Below are 19,458 nucleotides of genomic sequence, written 5' to 3' on the forward strand. Positions count from 1 at the left end.
GTAGCTGCAGTCGGTTCCCTCCGGGAGCTCCCACGTCGCAGTCAGATAGTAGCAGCAACTAGCAGCATCTTCCTGTCCTCATGGCAATATTTGCTGTTTTGCCTAATTACAAAAATGCCCAGGAATAAGCCAAAGTGTGACCTTCTCCCTTTGGACACAATCTAAGGGCTATTTCACACGATCCGGCTCCAGCCAGGAAGCTGTGCCGCACACAGTAGTTTTCGATGGAGGGGATGGCCACAGCCCGGCAGCCGTCCCTTCCAGTGGTGGGATCCGGCTGCAACCCGGCGGCCAGGCCGTGGCCGTCCCGTGTGAATGGACACATTTGTGTCCATTAACTGCTGTGTGCGGTGCGGCTTCCTGGCCGTGCAGGATTTTGCCGTCCGGCAGGAGCCGGAGCGCGTGAAATAGCCCTAAGACTGGGAGAGAAAGTAGAAGGGGAGGAGTTGGTCAAACTAATTTATATTTAAAGTGCCCATGCTCCCTGTGGTCGCCTTCTATTGCCCAGTGTAACTCTAGTAACACCTAGTGGATGAAGGAATAATATAATTCCCAAACAGACAGATATTGCCACACACCAAGAAATATAACTCCAGATCAGCCAGACATTGCCACACACCGAAAGATATAACTTCACATCAGTCAGACATTGCCACACACAGAGATATAACTCCACTATACAGGCATCACATCACTCAGCTCCATATACAGCCTCAGTCACATGCAGTATACAGGTGTCACATATAACATTACTCAGCACAGTCTGCTCCGTATACAACCTCTATCACACTCTGATACAGGTGGCACATACCACATTACTCAATAACGTCTGCTCCGTATACAGCCTCATTCACACACAGTATACAAGTGTCACATCACTCAGCTCCATATACAGCCTCAGTCACACTCAGTATACAGGTGGCACATACCACATTACTCAATAACGTCTGCTCCGTATACGGCCTCATTCACATGTGGTATAGAGGTCACATTACAAAGCACAGCCTGCTCCAGATACAGCCTCAGTCACACACAGTATACAAGTGTCACATCACTCAGCGCAGTCTGCTCCTTATACCGCCTCCTATATACAATAAGGGCCTTATTCAGATCTGAGCTCAGTACAAATTTGTTTGGAAAATGGGCAAAACCATGTGCACTGCAGGTGGGGCAGATGTAACGTGTAGAGAGAGTTAAATTTGGGTGGGGTGTGCTGAAACTGAAATCTCAATTGCAGTGTTAAAATAATGCAGCCAGTATTTACCCTGCACAGAAACAAAATAACTCTCCAAAATCTAACTCTCTCTGCATATGTTACATCTGCCCCACCTGCAGTGCACATGGTTTTGCCTATTTTCCAAACAAATTTGTACTGAGCTCAGATCTGAATAAGGGACTAAGTGAGGACACGATATTGGGCAAGACTGTGTGACTGATCTCTATCTACCTACATCTGTTCATTATCGATATGGTGATGTATATGAGGAAGCCAGACAGAGAACATCCGGGGAAACGCGTTGAGCTTAGTGAATGATTGCTCAGCAGAAAGCATCGGATGGTAATATACATCACCATATCAATAATCATAATCAATCAATAATCATCTAAAACCAGCCATTTTATATGGAGCTCCCCAATACATATTCAAGACACCTGGGATCTATCTTGTTATGCTCATCACCCTATATGTGTCATTAAGACATATCTTTTTATATGTATTCACTTTTTTACACTTGTTTGTGTTAACATTAAATAGTTTTATTTAACTGAGAACCGTCTTGTCTATATATTGGTACAGCCAGCGCTGGCACATTTCTCATTTTGTTTGGGTTTGACAACCCAGTGCCAGCAGCTGCTGATAGCGAACCGCTCCATTTTCTTCCCAAGTTACAGGCTCACCCTGACAAGTCATAGATGATTTTGCTTACCTTCCAAGTTGATAAGAAATGAGCCTTTCAGAACCATGGCCTCTGCTGATAGATCCAATGGTAGCTTGGTCACTAGTTTGGTCTGAGACGCCATTAATACTTCATTCAACTGAGAGGTGCTGGATGTCTCGTCTGCCTGCAGAGTCTGAAAGACAGATCAACATTCAGAGTACACAAGTCCCCTGACAGATTCACTACTGTATCTATGTGCACTGGTAATGGCAGAAGCCGACATCACCATAGCAATCATATGCACTGGACCTGGCAGACTGACATCACTGCTGCATCCATGTGCACTGGACCTAGCAGACGCTGACATCACTACTGCATCCATGTGCACTGCACCTAGCAGACGCTGACATCACTACTGCATCCATGTGCACTGCACCTAGCAGACGCTGACATCACTACTGCATCCATGTGCACTGGACCTAGCAGACGCTGACATCACTACTGCATCCATGTGCACTGGACCTAGCAGACCCTGACATCACTACTGCATCCATGTGCACTGCACCTAGCAGACGCTGACATCACCATTGCAATCATATGCACTGGACCTAGCAGATGCTGACAGCAATACTGCATCCATGTGCACTGGACCTAGCAGAAGCCGACATCACTACTGCATCCATGTGCACTGGACCTAACAGAAGCCGACATCACTACTGCATCCATGTGCACTGGACCTAACAGAAGCCGACATCACTACTGCATCCATGTGCACTGGACCTAGCAGAAGCCGACATCACTACTGCATCCATGTGCACTGGACCTAACAGAAGCCGACATCACTACTGCATCCATGTGCACTGGACCTAACAGAAGCTGACATCACTACTGCATCCATGTGCACTGGACCTAGCAGAAGCCGAAATCACTACTGCATCCATGTGCACTGGACCTAGCAGAAGCCGACATCACTGCTGCATCCATGTGCACTGGACCTAACAGAAGCCGACATCACTACTGCATCCATGTGCACTGGACCTAGCAGAAGCCGACATCACTACTGCATCCATGTGCACTGGACCTAACAGAAGCCGACATCACTACTGCATCCATGTGCACTGGACCTAACAGACGCTGACATCACTACTGCATCCATGTGCACTGGACCTAACAGAAGCCGACATCACTACTGCCTCCATGTGCACTGGACATAGCAGACGCTGACATCACTACTGCATCCATGTGCACTGCACCTAGCAGACACTGACATCACTACTGCATCCATGTGCACTGGACCTAGCAGATGCCGACATCACTACTGCATCCATGTGCACTGGTCCTAACAGAAGCCGACATCACTACTGCATCCATGTGCACTGGACCGAACATAAGCCGACATCACTACTGCATCCATGTGCACTGGACCTAGCAGACGATGACATCACTACTGCATCCATGTGCACTGGGAATGGCAGAAGCTGACATCACTGCTGCATCCATGTGCACTGGACATAGCAGACGCTGACATCACTACTGCATCCATGTGCACTGCACCTAGCAGACGCTGACATCACTACTGCATCCATGTGCACTGGACCTAACAGAAGCCGACTTCACTACTGCATCCATGTGCACTGGACCTAGCAGACAATGACATCACTACTGCATCCATGTGCACTGGACCTAACAGAAGCCGACTTCACTACTGCATCCATGTGCACTGGACCTAACAGACGCTGACATCACTACTGCATCCATGTGCACTGGACCTAGCAGAAGCCGACATCACTACTGCATCCATGTGCACTGGACCTAACAGAAGCCGACATCACTACTGCATCCATGTGCACTGGACCTAACAGAAGCCGACATCACTACTGCATCCATGTGCACTGGACCTAGCAGAAGCCGACATCACTACTGCATCCATGTGCACTGGACCTAACAGAAGCCGACATCACTACTGCATCCATGTGCACTGGACCTAGCAGAAGCCGACATCACTACTGCATCCATGTGCACTGGACCTAACAGAAGCCGACATCACTACTGCATCCATATGCACTGGACCTAGCAGAAGCCGACATCACTACTGCATCCATGTGCACTGGACCTAACAGAAGCCGACATCAATACTGCATCCATGTGCACTGGACCTAGCAGAAGCTGACATCACTACTGCATCCATGTGCACTGGACATAGCAGACGATGACATCACTACTGCATCCATGTGCACTGGACCAAGCATACGCTGACATCACTACTGCATCCATGTACACTGGACCTAGCAGACGCTGACATCAGTACTGCATCCATGTGCACTGGACCAAGCAGACGCTGACATCACTACTGCATCCATGTGCACTGGACCTAGCAGAAGCTGACATCACTACTGCATCCATGTGCACTGGACCTAGCAGAAGCTGACATCACTACTGCATCCATGTACACTGGACCTAGCATACGCGAACATCACTACTGCATCCATGTGCACTGGACCTAACATAAGCCGACATCACTACTGCATCCATGTGCACTGGACCTAGCAGACGATGACATCACTACTGCATCCATGTGCACTGGGAATGGCAGAAGCTGACATCACTGCTGCATCCATGTGCACTGGACATAGCAGACGCTGACATCACTACTGCATCCATGTGCACTGCACCTAGCAGACGCTGACATCACTACTGCATCCATGTGCACTGGACCTAACAGAAGCCGACTTCACTACTGCATCCATGTGCACTGGACCTAGCAGACAATGACATCACTACTGCATCCATGTGCACTGGACCTAACAGAAGCCGACTTCAATACTGCATCCATGTGCACTGGACCTAACAGACGCTGACATCACTACTGCATCCATGTGCACTGGACCTAGCAGAAGCCGACATCACTACTGCATCCATGTGCACTGGATCTAACAGAAGCCGACATCACTACTGCATCCATGTGCACTGGACCTAACAGAAGCCGACATCAATACTGCATCCATGTGCACTGGACCTAGCAGAAGCTGACATCACTACTGCATCCATGTGCACTGGACCTAGCATACGCTGACATCACTACTGCATCCATGTGCACTGGACATAGCAGACAATGACATCACTACTGCATCCATGTGCACTGGACCAAGCATACGCTGACATCACTACTGCATCCATGTACACTGGACCTAGCAGACGCTGACATCACTACTGCATCCATGTGCACTGGACCAAGCAGACGCTGACATCACTACTGCATTCATGTGCACTGGACCTAACAGAAGCCGACATCACTACTGCATCCATGTGCACTGGACCTAGCAGAAGCTGACATCACTACTGCATCCATGTACACTGGACCTAGCATACGCTAACATCACTACTGCATCCATGTACACTGGACCTAGCAGATGATGACATCACGACTGCATCCATGTACACTGGACCTAGCAGACGCTGACATCACTACTGCATCCATGTGCACTGGAAATAGCAGATCGCTTACAGACTCAGGGTACAATAAAACCACTGTCGGGAACTCAAGCAATGTGTATATTTTATAGTCCTCATTTAGCCAAATGCCAGGAACATAAGTGATATCCCAACCATAGAATTGGCTTGGTTGCTAAACGCTTTATTTACTTACAGTATGATGTAAATGTGCATAATTCCCACAGTAAATGCAGAAAGGAGTACAACATATATGCCGGTGTTCCAGATCGCTCAGCGCTTTGTACCCACTTACCTCCATCAACTCAAACAGCAGGCCAGGCTCAATGACAACACTGAGCTCATACTCTGCAGCGTTCCTCCCAGGGACTGCTCCAAGGAAGATGTCTCTTATTGAGCAGGCGGCCTCCACAGCCTCCACCAGGCCTGGCTTCTTCCACATGGAATTAGACGTTATCCAGCCGCTGAGGAAAACACTCTCGCTATCTGCAGAGACGGAGGACACTGCAGTAACAGCCTTATATGAAATGCTCATTATCCACACACATCTGCATAATGCTGCTCATTATCCACACACACATCTGCATCATGCTGCTCATTATCCACACACACATCTGCATCATGCTGCTCATTATCCACACACACATCTGCATCATGCTGCTCATTATCCACACACACATCTGCATCATGCTGCTCATTATCCACACACACATCTGCATAATGCTGCTCATTATCCACACACACATCTGCATAATACAAACGGCTCATTATCCACACACACATCTGCATAATACAAACGGCTCATTATCCACACACATCTGCATAATGCTGCTCATTATCCACACACATCTGCATAATGCTGCTCATTATCACACACATCTGCATAATGCTGCTCATTATCACACACATCTGCATAATGCTGCTCATTATCACACACATCTGCATAATGCTGCTCATTATCCACACACATCTGCATAATGCTGCTCATTATCCACACACATCTGCATAATGCTGCTCATTATCCACACACATCTGCATAATGCTGCTCATTATCCACGCACATCTGCATAATGCTGCTCATTATCCACACACATCTGCATAATGCTGCTCATTATCACACACATCTGCATAATGCTGCTCATTATCCACACACATCTGCATAATGCTGCTCATTATCCACACACATCTGCATAATGCTGCTCATTATCCACACACATCTGCATAATGCTGCTCATTATGCACACACATCTGCATAATGCTGCTCATTATCCACACACATCTGCATAATGCTGCTCATTATCCACACACATCTGCATAATGCTGCTCATTATCCACACACATCTGCATAATGCTGCTCATTATCCACACACATCTGCATAATGCTGCTCATTATCCCACACACATCTGCATAATGCTGCTCATTATCCCACACACATCTGCATAATGCTGCTCATTATCCCACACACATCTGCATAATGCTGCTCATTATCCACACACATCTGCATGATGCTGCTCATTATCCACACACATCTGTATGATGCTGCTCATTATCACACACATCTGCATGATGCTGCTCATTATCCACACACATCTGCATGATGCTGCTAATTATCCAAAGACATCTGCATAATGCTGCTCATTATCCACACACATCTGCATAATGCTGCTCATTATCCACGCACATCTGTATAATGCTGCTCATTATCCACGCACATCTGTATAATGCTGCTCATTATCCACGCACATCTGCATAATGCTGCTCATTATCCACGCACATCTGTATAATGCTGCTCATTATCCACGCACATCTGTATAATGCTGCTCATTATCCACACACATCTGCATAATGCTGCTCATTATCCTCATATCTGCATGATGCTGCTCATTATCCACACACATCTGCATGATGCTGCTCATTATCCACACACATCTGCATCATGCTGCTCATTATCCACGCACATCTGCATAATGCTGCTCATTATCCACACACATCTGCATAATGCTGCTCATTATCCACGCACATCTGCATAATGCTGCTCATTATCCACGCACATCTGCATAATTCTGCTCATTATCCTCATATCTGCATGATGCTGCTCATTATTCACACACATCTGCATAATTCTGCTCATTATCCTCATATCTGCATGATGCTGCTCATTATCCACACACATCTGCATAATGCTGCTCATTATCCACGCACATCTGCATAATGCTGCTCATTATCCACGCACATCTGCATAATTCTGCTCATTATCCTCATATCTGCATGATGCTGCTCATTATCCACACACATCTGCATGATGCTGCTCATTATCCACACACATCTGCATGATGCTGCTCATTATCCACGCACATCTGCATGATGCTGCTCATTATCCACACACATCTGCATAATGCTGCTCATTATCCCACACACATCTGCATAATGCTGCTCATTATCCACACACATCTGCATGATGCTGCTCATTATCCACACACATCTGCATAATGCTGCTCATTATCCACACACATCTGCATAATGCTGCTCATTATCCCACACACATCTGCATAATGCTGCTCATTATCCCACACACATCTGCATAATGCTGCTCATTATCCACACACATCTGCATAATGCTGCTCATTATCCACACACATCTGCATAATGCTGCTCATTATCACACACATCTGCATAATGCTGCTCATTATCCACACACATCTGCATAATGCTGCTCATTATCCACACACATCTGCATAATGCTGCTCATTATCCCACACATCTGCATAATGCTGCTCATTATCCCACACACATCTGCATAATGCTGCTCATTATCCCACACACATCTGCATAATGCTGCTCATTATCCACACACATCTGCATAATGCTGCTCATTATCCACACACATCTGCATGATTCTGCTCATTATCCTCATATCTGCATGATGCTGCTCATTATCCACACACATCTGCATAATGCTGCTCATTATCCAAAGACATCTGCATAATGCTGCTCATTATCCACACACATCTGCATAATGCTGCTCATTATCCACGCACATCTGCATAATGCTGCTCATTATCCACGCACATCTGCATAATGCTGCTCATTATCCACACACATCTGCATAATTCTGCTCATTATCCTCATATCTGCATGATGCTGCTCATTATCCACACACATCTGCATAATTCTGCTCATTATCCTCATATCTGCATGATGCTGCTCATTATCCACACACATCTGCATAATGCTGCTCATTATCCACACACATCTGCATAATGCTGCTCATTATCCACACACATCTGCATAATGCTGCTCATTATCCACACACATCTGCATAATGCTGCTCATTATCCACGCACATCTGCATGATGCTGCTCATTATCCACGCACATCTGCATGATGCTGCTCATTATCCACACACATCTGCATAATGCTGCTCATTATCCTCATATCTGCATGATGCTGCTCATTATCCACACACATCTGCATAATGCTGCTCATTATCCACACACATCTGCATAATGCTGCTCATTATCCACGCACATCTGCATAATGCTGCTCATTATCCACACACATCTGCATGTTGCTCATTATCCACACACACATCTGCATAATGCTGCTCATTATCCCACACACATCTGCATAATGCTGCTCATTATCCACACACATCTGCATAATTCTGCTCATTATCCACACACATCTGCATAATTCTGCTCATTATCCTCATATCTGCATGATGCTGCTCATTATCCACACACATCTGCATAATGCTGCTAATTATCCAAAGACATCTGCATAATGCTGCTCATTATCCACACACATCTGCATAATGCTGCTCATTATCCACACACATCTGTATAATGCTGCTCATTATCCACGCACATCTGCATGATGCTGCTCATTATCCACACACATCTGCATAATTCTGCTCATTACCCTCATATCTGCATGATGCTGCTCATTATCCACACACATCTGCATAATGCTGCTCATTATCCACACACATCTGCATAATGCTGCTCATTATCCACGCACATCTGCATAATGCTGCTCATTATCCACACACATCTGCATAATGCTGCTCATTATCCACACACATCTGCATAATGCTGCTCATTATCCTCATATCTGCATGATGCTGCTCATTATCCACACAAATCTGCATAATGCTGCTCATTATCCACACACATCTGTATAATGCTGCACATTATCCACACACATCTGCATAATTCTGCTCATTATCCTCATATCTGCATGATGCTGCTCATTATCCACACACATCTGCATAATGCTGCTAATTATCCAAAGACATCTGCATAATGCTGCTCATTACCCACACACATCTGCATAATGCTGCTCATTATCCACACACATCTGTATAATGCTGCTCATTATCCACGCACATCTGCATAATGCTGCTCATTATCCACACACATCTGCATAATGCTGCTCATTATCCTCATATCTGCATGATGCTGCTCATTATCCACGCACATCTGCATGATGCTGCTCATTATCCACGCACATCTGCATAATGCTGCTCATTATCCACACACATCTGCATAATGCTGCTCATTATCCACGCACATCTGCATAATGCTGCTCATTATCCACACACATCTGCATAATTCTGCTCATTATCCACACACATCTGCATAATTCTGCTCATTATCCTCATATCTGCATGATGCTGCTCATTATCCACACACATCTGCATAATGCTGCTAATTATCCAAAGACATCTGCATAATGCTGCTCATTATCCACACACATCTGCATAATGCTGCTCATTATCCACACACATCTGTATAATGCTGCTCATTATCCACGCACATCTGCATGATGCTGCTCATTATCCACACACATCTGCATAATTCTGCTCATTACCCTCATATCTGCATGATGCTGCTCATTATCCACACACATCTGCATAATGCTGCTCATTATCCACACACATCTGCATAATGCTGCTCATTATCCACGCACATCTGCATAATGCTGCTCATTATCCACACACATCTGCATAATGCTGCTCATTATCCACACACATCTGCATAATGCTGCTCATTATCCACACACATCTGCATGATGCTGCTCATTATCCACACACATCTGCATAATGCTGCTCATTATCCACACACATCTGCATAATGCTGCTCATTATCCACACACATCTGCATAATGCTGCTCATTATCCACACACATCTGTATAATGCTGCTCATTATCCACGCACATCTGCATAATGCTGCTCATTATCCACACACATCTGCATAATGCTGCTTATTATCCTCATATCTGCATGATGCTGCTCATTATCCACGCACATCTGCATGATGCTGCTCATTATCCACGCACATCTGCATAATGCTGCTCATTATCCACGCACATCTGCATAATGCTGCTCATTATCCACACACATCTGCATAATGCTGCTCATTATCCACACACATCTGCATAATGCTGCTCATTATCCACACACATCTGTATAATGCTGCTCATTATCCACACACATCTGTATAATGCTGCTCATTATCCACGCACATCTGCATAATGCTGCTCATTATCCACACACATCTGCATAATGCTGCTTATTATCCTCATATCTGCATGATGCTGCTCATTATCCACGCACATCTGCATGATGCTGCTCATTATCCACGCACATCTGCATAATGCTGCTCATTATCCACGCACATCTGCATAATGCTGCTCATTATCCACACACATCTGCATAATGCTGCTCATTATCCACGCACATCTGCATAATGCTGCTCATTATCCACACACATCTGCATAATTCTGCTCATTATCCTCATATCTGCATGATGCTGCTCATTATCCACACACATCTGCATAATTCTGCTCATTATCCTCATATCTGCATGATGCTGCTCATTATCCACACACATCTGCATAATGCTGCTCATTATCCACGCACATCTGCATAATGCTGCTCATTATCCACGCACATCTGCATAATGCTGCTCATTATCCACGCACATCTGCATAATGCTGCTCATTATCCACGCACATCTGCATAATGCTGCTCATTATCCACACACATCTGCATAATGCTGCTCATTATCCACACACATCTGCATAATGCTGCTCATTATCCACACACATCTACATAATGCTGCTCATTATCCACACACATCTGCATAATGCTGCTCATTATCCACACACATCTGCATAATACAAACGGCTCATTATCCACATGACAGGAATATACATAAAGGAATCTGGGCCCATGTGTGTACGGTGCAGTGTATACCGCTTCCCTCTTTGCAGTTGTGTATGGCACAGTGTATACCACGTCCTTTGGGGCCCATGTATGGCACAGTGTATACTACGTCCCTCGGGATTCCCTGTGTGTATGGCACAGTGTATACTGCTTTCCTCAGTATACACTGTGCCATAGACATGGGGGCTCTGAGGAAAGCAGTATACACTGCACCATACACACAGGGAATCTCGAGGGACGCAGTATACACTGTGCCATACACACGGGTGCCAGGAAGGAAACAGTATACACTGTGCCATATACATGGAGTGTTCTGCTTCCTTCCAGGCACCCCGTATGTATGGTACAGTGTATACCACTTCCCTCTGAGCCCCCATGTGTGTATGGCACAGTGTATACTGCGTCCCTCAGGGCCTCCGTGTGTATGGCACAGTGTATACTGCGTTCCTCAGTGCCTCCGTGTGTATGGCACAATGTATACTGCGTCCCTCGGAGCCCCCATGTGCGTATGTCACAGTGTATACTGCGTCCCTCAGGGCCTCCGTGTGTATAGCACAGTGTATACTGCATTCCTCAGTGCCTCCGTGTGTATGGAACAGTGCATACTGCGTCCCTCAGGGCCTCCGTGTGTATGTCACAGTGCATACTGCGTTCCTCAGTGCCTCTGTGTGTATGGCACAGTGCATACTGCGTCCCTCAGGGCCTCCGTGTGTATGGAACAGTGCATACTGCGTCCCTCTGGGCCCCCGTGTGTATGGCACAGTGTATACTGCGTTCCTCAGTGCCTCCGTGTGTATGGCAGAGCATACTGCGTCCCTCAGGGCCTCCGTGTGTATGGCACAGTGTATAGTGCGTCCCTCAGGGCCTCCGTGTGTATGGAACAGTGCATACTGCGTCCCTCAGGGCCCACGTGTGTATGGCACAGTGTATAGTGCGTCCCTCAGGGCCTCCGTGTGTATGGAACAGTGCATACTGCGTCCCTCAGGGCCCACGTGTGTATGGCACAGTGTATAGTGCGTCCCTCAGGGCCTCCGTGTGTATGGAACAGTGCATACTGCGTCCCTCAGGGCACATGTGTATGGCACAGTGTATACTGCGTCCCTCAGGGCACATGTGTATGGCACAGTGTATACTGCGTCCCTCAGGGCACATGTGTATGGCACAGAGTATACTGCGTCCCTCAGGGCACATGTGTATGGCAGTGTATACTGCGTTCCTCACGGCCCATGTGTATGGCACAGTGTATACTGCTTCCCTCACGGCCCATGCGTATGGCACAGTAGTGTATACTGCTTCCCTCAGGGCCCGTGTGTATGGCACAGTGTATACTGCTTCCCTCAGGGCCCATGCGTATGGCACAGTGTATACTGCTTCCCTTAAGGTCCTCCATGTGTATGACACAGTGTATACTGCTTTCCTCAGGGCCCGTCTGTATGGCACAGTGTATACTGCTTCCCTTAAGGTCCTCCATGTGTATGGCACAGTGTATACTGCTTTCCTCAGGGCCCGTCTGTATGGCACAGTGTATACTGTTTCCCTCAGGGCACATGTGTATGGCACAGTAGTGTATACTGCGTTCCTCAGGGCACATGTGTATGGCACAGGGTATAATGCTTCCCTCAGGGCCCATGTGTATGGCACAGTGTGTACTGCTTCCCTTGGGGCATGTGTGTATGGGCACAGTGTATACTGCTTCCCTCACGGCCCATGTGTATGGGCACAGTGTATACTGCTTCCCTCACGGCCCATGTGTATGGCACAGTGTATACTGCTTCCCTCACGGCCCATGTGTATGGCACAGTGTATACTGCTTCCCTCAGGGCCCATGTGTATGGCACAGTGTGTACTGCTTTGCTCGGGGCATGTGTGTAGGGTGGCCAATCCCGGGATCGGCGGGATCCTGGGATTTGGCCCCAAAATGTCCCCAATCCCGGGATTTCGAGATTAGACTGTGCATGCGCAGTCTAATGCCGGGCAGCGTCTGAGCACCCTCTCAGACGCTGCCCGGCTGTTCCCGACCTGGCGTGTGGCCTGTGCAGCGTGATTAGGTCACGCTGCGCAGGCCGCTACTCCAGCGCCGGAACCCTCTCACTGACTGACCTTTCCCGGCAGTATGCAGGGTCCCAAGTGCCTACGGCCACCGCCGTCATACCCGCTGCCTTAGCACCGCTGCCGCCCCCTCCCCTAATGTAAGTAAATGTGGGGCTCAGGGGCAGTTTTCTTTTAGGGATGCCAATCCCGGGATTGAGCATTTTTCAATCCCGATTTCCCGGGATTGAAAAAATGCCCCGGGATTGGCATCTCTACATGTGTGTATGGCACAGTGTATACTGCTTCCTCAGTGAGGCGACAGGTGAGTTCAGCTTAATCTTTACCTTTCCTGTAAGGCAAATACCGGAACACCTCCTCTGCCAAGTGCGGGAGGATGGGAGCAAACGAGCGGACCACGATATCCAGAGCCTTTGCCATGACGGTCTGGCAGGAGCGGCGTTTGCGGTCTGTCTCTCCTTCACAGTAAAGCCTGAAAGCACACACAGTGAATTATCCATCTGTAGCATGTAACCTCTAGGATAGTGTGAGGGGAGGCAAAATCATGACTGGGACATAGCTATACCAGGATATACTTTATTTAGGAAGGACAGAATGGGAAGAATCGGAGGATGGGTTGCAATATATGTGAAAATAAATATAAAGACTACCTTAATACAAAGTATTGAAGAAAAAACTGAGGCCCTTTGGGTGACCATAGAAACAGGGGAGAAGGCGATTCTTCGTATAGGGGTGATCTACAGACCACCAGGTCAGGAAGAGGAACTTGACAAGAGCCTATTGCAGGACATCAATAAAATGGCATTAAAAGGAGAGGTGATAATCATGGGAGACTTTAATCTACCTGATGTAAACTGGGAGCTGCCTGTGGCAAGTTCCACCAGAAGTAGGGACATTCTGAATTCCTTACAAGGAGCAATTGCAATTGGTGAGGGAGCCCACTCGTAAGGGCGCAATTTTAGACTTAATACTTACAAATGGTGACAGAATATCTGACATAAATGTGGGTGAAAATCTGGGATCCAGTGACCATCAAGCAGTACGGTTCAAAATAAAGACAGAGATTGACTCATCGCACACAAAAACAAAGGTGTTAGATTTTAGGAAGGCTGATTTTGTAGAGATGGGAAACTCTGTGAGGGATTTTTTGGCAGAGTGGAGGAACTTGGAAGGAGTGCAGGATACGTGGGAAAAATTAAAAAGTGCAATTCTAAAAGCAACAGAACTTTGTGTCAAAAGAGTTAGGAAAAACACAAGAAAAAGAAAGCCACTGTGGTTTGCAAAAGAAGTAGCAAGTATTGTGAAAGCAAAAAAGTTGGCCTTTAAGAAATTTAAGCAGACGCAGAAGAATGAGGCTAAAGGCCCCCCATACACTATGCGATTTGGGCACGATTTCACACGATTCGGATGAATCGGGCCATGAAATCGGCCCAAATCGCATGTTTAAACATCCCCTCCGATCCGATGTGCTGTCCCGTGCGCATCGGATCGGAGTCGGGCAGTTGGACCGGCTGCACATAAGATTTCCTAAATCTTATGTGCAGCCTCCGGGCAGCAGGGTCAGCAGGCGGAGGACACTGCGAGGGCAGTGAGAGAGGCGGGCAGTAGCAGCGAGCGGGGGACGCCGGAGAGCCAGGCAGAGTCAGTGGCGGCAGATGCTGGGGACCTGCGGGGGGGGGGGGGGGGGGGGGCGGGCATGGTACGCTGTCAAATTGGCAGCGCGCGGGGGGCGCTGGAGAGCCGGGCAGGGGACAAAGAGGCAGCGCACGGGGGTACGCCGGTGAACCGACGAGGGAGCTGGGCAGGAGGATCGGGGACTCACTCTGCAAGGCTAAAAACCAATACAAATGAATGGGCAGCCAGTGATTGGCTGAGAGCTCTCTCAGCCAATTGCTGATTGGCTGAGAGAGCTCTCAGCCAATCACTGGCTGCCCATTCATTTGTAATGGTTTTTTATTTTTCCTTCCTTGCAGAGTGAGTTCCCGATCCTCCTGCCCAGCTCCCTCCCCCCGGGAGTTGCATATGATAAATCGCATGGCGATTTATCATATACAAAACTTGGCACATCAAGTGCCTAATCGTGTGTTCCCCTCCCGGGGAGCTGCCGGGGAAAATCAGGTCCGACTTGTCCCTAGGACAAGTCGGGCTAATGTATGGGGGGGCCTTTAGAAGGTAATCAGATGTGCAAAAGCACAGGAAGAGGAGAAAATGGCCCAGTCAGCGGGTAAAGGGGGAAACATTTTTTAGGTATATAAGTGAAAGGAGAAAAACAAAAAGTGGAATAATAAGACTAAAGACAGAGAGTGGAAGTTTTCTTGAGAGGGACAATGTAATAGCAGATAATATTAATAATTATTTCTGCTCAGTATTCACTGCTGAAAGAGAGGGGAAGGGGCCACAGAAAACCGAGGGAGAAACAAGTACATTTACAGAGGAGAAAGTCCTCACAGAACTCTCAAAACTGAAAGTGGATAAATCAATGGGGCCAGATGGGATACATCCAAGGATACTAAAAGAGATTATAGGGGAGCTGATAAAACCAATAACAGAATTATTCAACCAGTCACTAGCTAGTGGAGTAATCCCAGAGGACTGGAAAACAGCAAATGTAGTCCGACTGCACAAAAGTGGAAGCAAGGAAGAGGTAAGCAACTATAGACCAGTGAGCCTTACATCAGTAGTAGGGAAATTGATGGAAACACTCTTAAAACAAAGAGTTGTAGAATATCTCAAAACCAGCAAATTACAGGATCCAAAACAGCATGGGTTTTCTGGGGGAAGATCATGTCAAACAAATCTTATTGACTTTTTTGACTGGGTGACTAAAGTAATAGATCAAGGTGGGGCTGTAGATGTAGCTTATCTAGACTTTAGTAAGGCTTTTGACACTGTCCCACATCGCAGACTGTTAAATAAACTTGAAAGCTTTGGATTGGATTCTAAGATATTTGAATGGATAAGAGCATGGTTGCAGGGCAGAAAACAGAGAGTTGTAGTAAACGGAGTACAGTCAAAGGAGGGAAAGGTTACAAGTGGAGTACCCCAGGAATCTGTACTTGGACCAGTGCTTTTTAATATCTTTATTGGTGATATTGCAAATGGAATTGAGGGTAAAATGTGCCTTTTTGGAGATTACACAAAGGTATGCAACAGGGTAGACACACCAGGAGGGGTAAAACAAATGATTGAGGATCTAGGTAGATTAGAGGAATGGTCAAGAGCATGGCAACTACAGTTTAATGCCAAAAAAATGCAAAATCATGCACTTGGGTTGCAAAAATCCAAAGACTAAATATAGTATAAATGGCACTATAATGGAAATCCTGAGGAAGAGAGGGATATAGGGGTCACTATGTCAGGGGACTTGAAGGCTGGTAGGCAATGTAACAAAGCAATGAAGAAGGCAAGTCAGATGCTTGGTTGCATAGGGAGAGGTATCAGCAGTAGAAAGAAAGTAGTAATAATGCCAATGTATAGATCATTGGTACGACCTCATCTAGAGTATTGTGTTCAGTTCTGGAGGCCATATCTCCAGAAGGATATAAATACATTAGAGACTGTACAAAGAAGGGCAACTAAAATGGTGCATGGCCTACATCACATAACATACCAGGAAAGACTAAAATATCTTAATAGGTATACTTTAGAGCAGAGAAGGGAACCCCCCCAGGGGACATGATAGAAACTTTCAAATATTTCAAGGGTTTTAACACGGTACAGGTGGGAGACATTCTTCACAGGAAGAGGAGCAGCACACGAGGACATGCACTGACAATAGGGGGAGGAAGGTACAGGTGGGAGACATTCTTCACAGGAAGAGGAGCAGCAGAACACGAGGACATGCACTGAAACTAGAGGGAGGAAGATTCAGGGGAAATGTGAGGAAGAATGACTTCACAGAAAGAGTAGTAGATAAGTGGAATAGCCTCCCATCAGAGGTGGTAGAGGCAAATACAGTAGTACAATTTAAACATGCTTGGGATCGGCATATTGATATCCTTACAAAAAATAAGGATCAAATATGGTTTGAGGTAACATGTTTAAAAAAGGGTCAGACTAGATGGGCCAAGTGGTTCTTATCTGCCGTCACATTCTATGTTTCTATGTTTTAAAGTGACAGCTAGGGCTCTTTACTATAGGAGAAAGCAATGTACAGTTTCAAGCACATACGACAATACAGTTTTGGGGTTACCCACTGCGCTGTCAGTCAGGACAGTATGAAATAAGTTAATCTTAGATATATGGCACACCAAGCAAAATGAAGAGGACACGCTGTATTTAAGACAATTATATTTTATGTAGACAAAAATAAAAATAAATTTCAGGTAGGTATAAAAACACAAATTGGAATATAATACATATAAAGACAAATGCTCATATATTTATATAAAACCTTAATAACAAGGCCAGTACTTAGGACAGTTGGATTTTATATGGACAAAAATAATAATAAATATCAGGTGGGATATTTATTATTATTTTTGTCCATATAAAATCCAACTGTCCTAAGTACTGGCCTTATTATTAAGGTTTTATATAAATATATGAGCATTTGTCTTTATATGTATTATATTCCAATTTGTGTTTTTATACCTACCTGAAATTTATTTTTATTTTTGTCTACATAAAATATAATTGTCTTAAATACAGCGTGTCCTCTTCATTTTGCTTGGTGTGCCATATATCTAAGATTAACTTATTTCATACTGTCCTGACTGACAGTGCAGTGGGTAACCCCAAAACAGTATTGTCTGAAGGAAAACTTTTGTTTCTCTTCATTAGAGGTCAGGCAGACCTCTTTCCCCTGCAGCAGCCACTCAGTACACCATTTCATATAAATCCCATTCTTTATATACTCTTTATATATTACTCATAAAGAGGTATTTTATATAAACCAATTCCAAACAGCGCCGGGGCACTTGGGAGATTTGGGAATTTCCTTTTTCTCCTGAGTAAACACAAAATCCAACATACGACAATACAGCATAAAACATACATTTCTTCAGCATTCTTTCCATTCAGAAATCAACAAGAAAAGAAGAGAAAAAGAAGAAGGGGGGGGGGGGGGGGAGGGTGGTAATGCAAAAGGGTGGGTGGATAGGAGCGGGGAAAGATGGTCGAGGATGGATAGTATTATTTAGATGCACAAAGCTGCAGTGATAATTTGGGAGAACTCTTAAAGGGGATAGCTAATACAGAAGCAAGTAATATTAGGCAACATTAGGCAGGACTCCGAGGGATATTCTGTAAAATGGGATATCCACTGCTGTGGGGTTATTAAGGTGGGGAGAGAGCAGCCATTGCTAGGAGCCAAGGACTCCAGATCAGGTCAAATTTATGGGGGCAATCGTGCAAGTAGTAAGTGATCTTTTCCATGCCAGCGACAAACCAGATAGAATTGTTTAGAGCAGGTATTGTTGGAGCCGCAGGAGACTTCCACTTCTTAGCAATAAGAGATTTGGCTGCTGTTAATATATGGGAGAGCAATTTGTTCATGGATGGGTCCAGATCTGGAAAAGGGTGGCATAATAAAAAAGACCAGGGGTCTAGTGGTAGTGGAAGGCCAGAAAGATTTTAAGATGTCATGAACTTTTGTCCAAAATGGAGTAATCTGGGGGCATGTCCACCATATATGGAGCAGGGTTCCTCTTTGCCCACATTCCTGCCAACAAACATGGGTAGTAGTGGGGAACATCTTAGATAGCCTGTCTGGGGTGTAATACCATCTGTAGAACAGCTTGTAAGAGGTCTCCTTAACCTGGTAGAGATAAAGCTTTTTGCTATACATTTCTCTATCTTCCTCCCAGCAAAATTCATCTGAAGGGGGCTAAGTCTTTCTCCCACTCCT

The 19,458-nt window shown here is 45.9% G+C and overlaps 1 protein-coding gene across 1 annotated transcript in view; it reads right to left on the reverse strand.

The window, feature by feature from the left end:
• IARS2 (isoleucyl-tRNA synthetase 2, mitochondrial) overlaps nt 1-19,458 on the reverse strand; it is a 152,241-nt gene that overhangs the window by 7,312 nt on the left and 125,471 nt on the right. Inside the window, exons 20-22 of the mRNA XM_083175133.1 lie at nt 13,937-14,082; nt 5,626-5,816; nt 1,929-2,073 (exon numbers count right to left, since the gene is read on the reverse strand). Of these exons, the coding sequence (XP_083031259.1) occupies nt 1,929-2,073; nt 5,626-5,816; nt 13,937-14,082 (482 nt within the window). The remainder of the gene's footprint in view (nt 1-1,928; nt 2,074-5,625; nt 5,817-13,936; nt 14,083-19,458) is intronic.

This window comes from Crinia signifera, chromosome 3 (assembly GCF_055691185.1).
Source record: "Crinia signifera chromosome 3, ASM5569118v1, whole genome shotgun sequence".
Taxonomy (NCBI): Eukaryota; Metazoa; Chordata; class Amphibia; order Anura; family Myobatrachidae; genus Crinia; species Crinia signifera.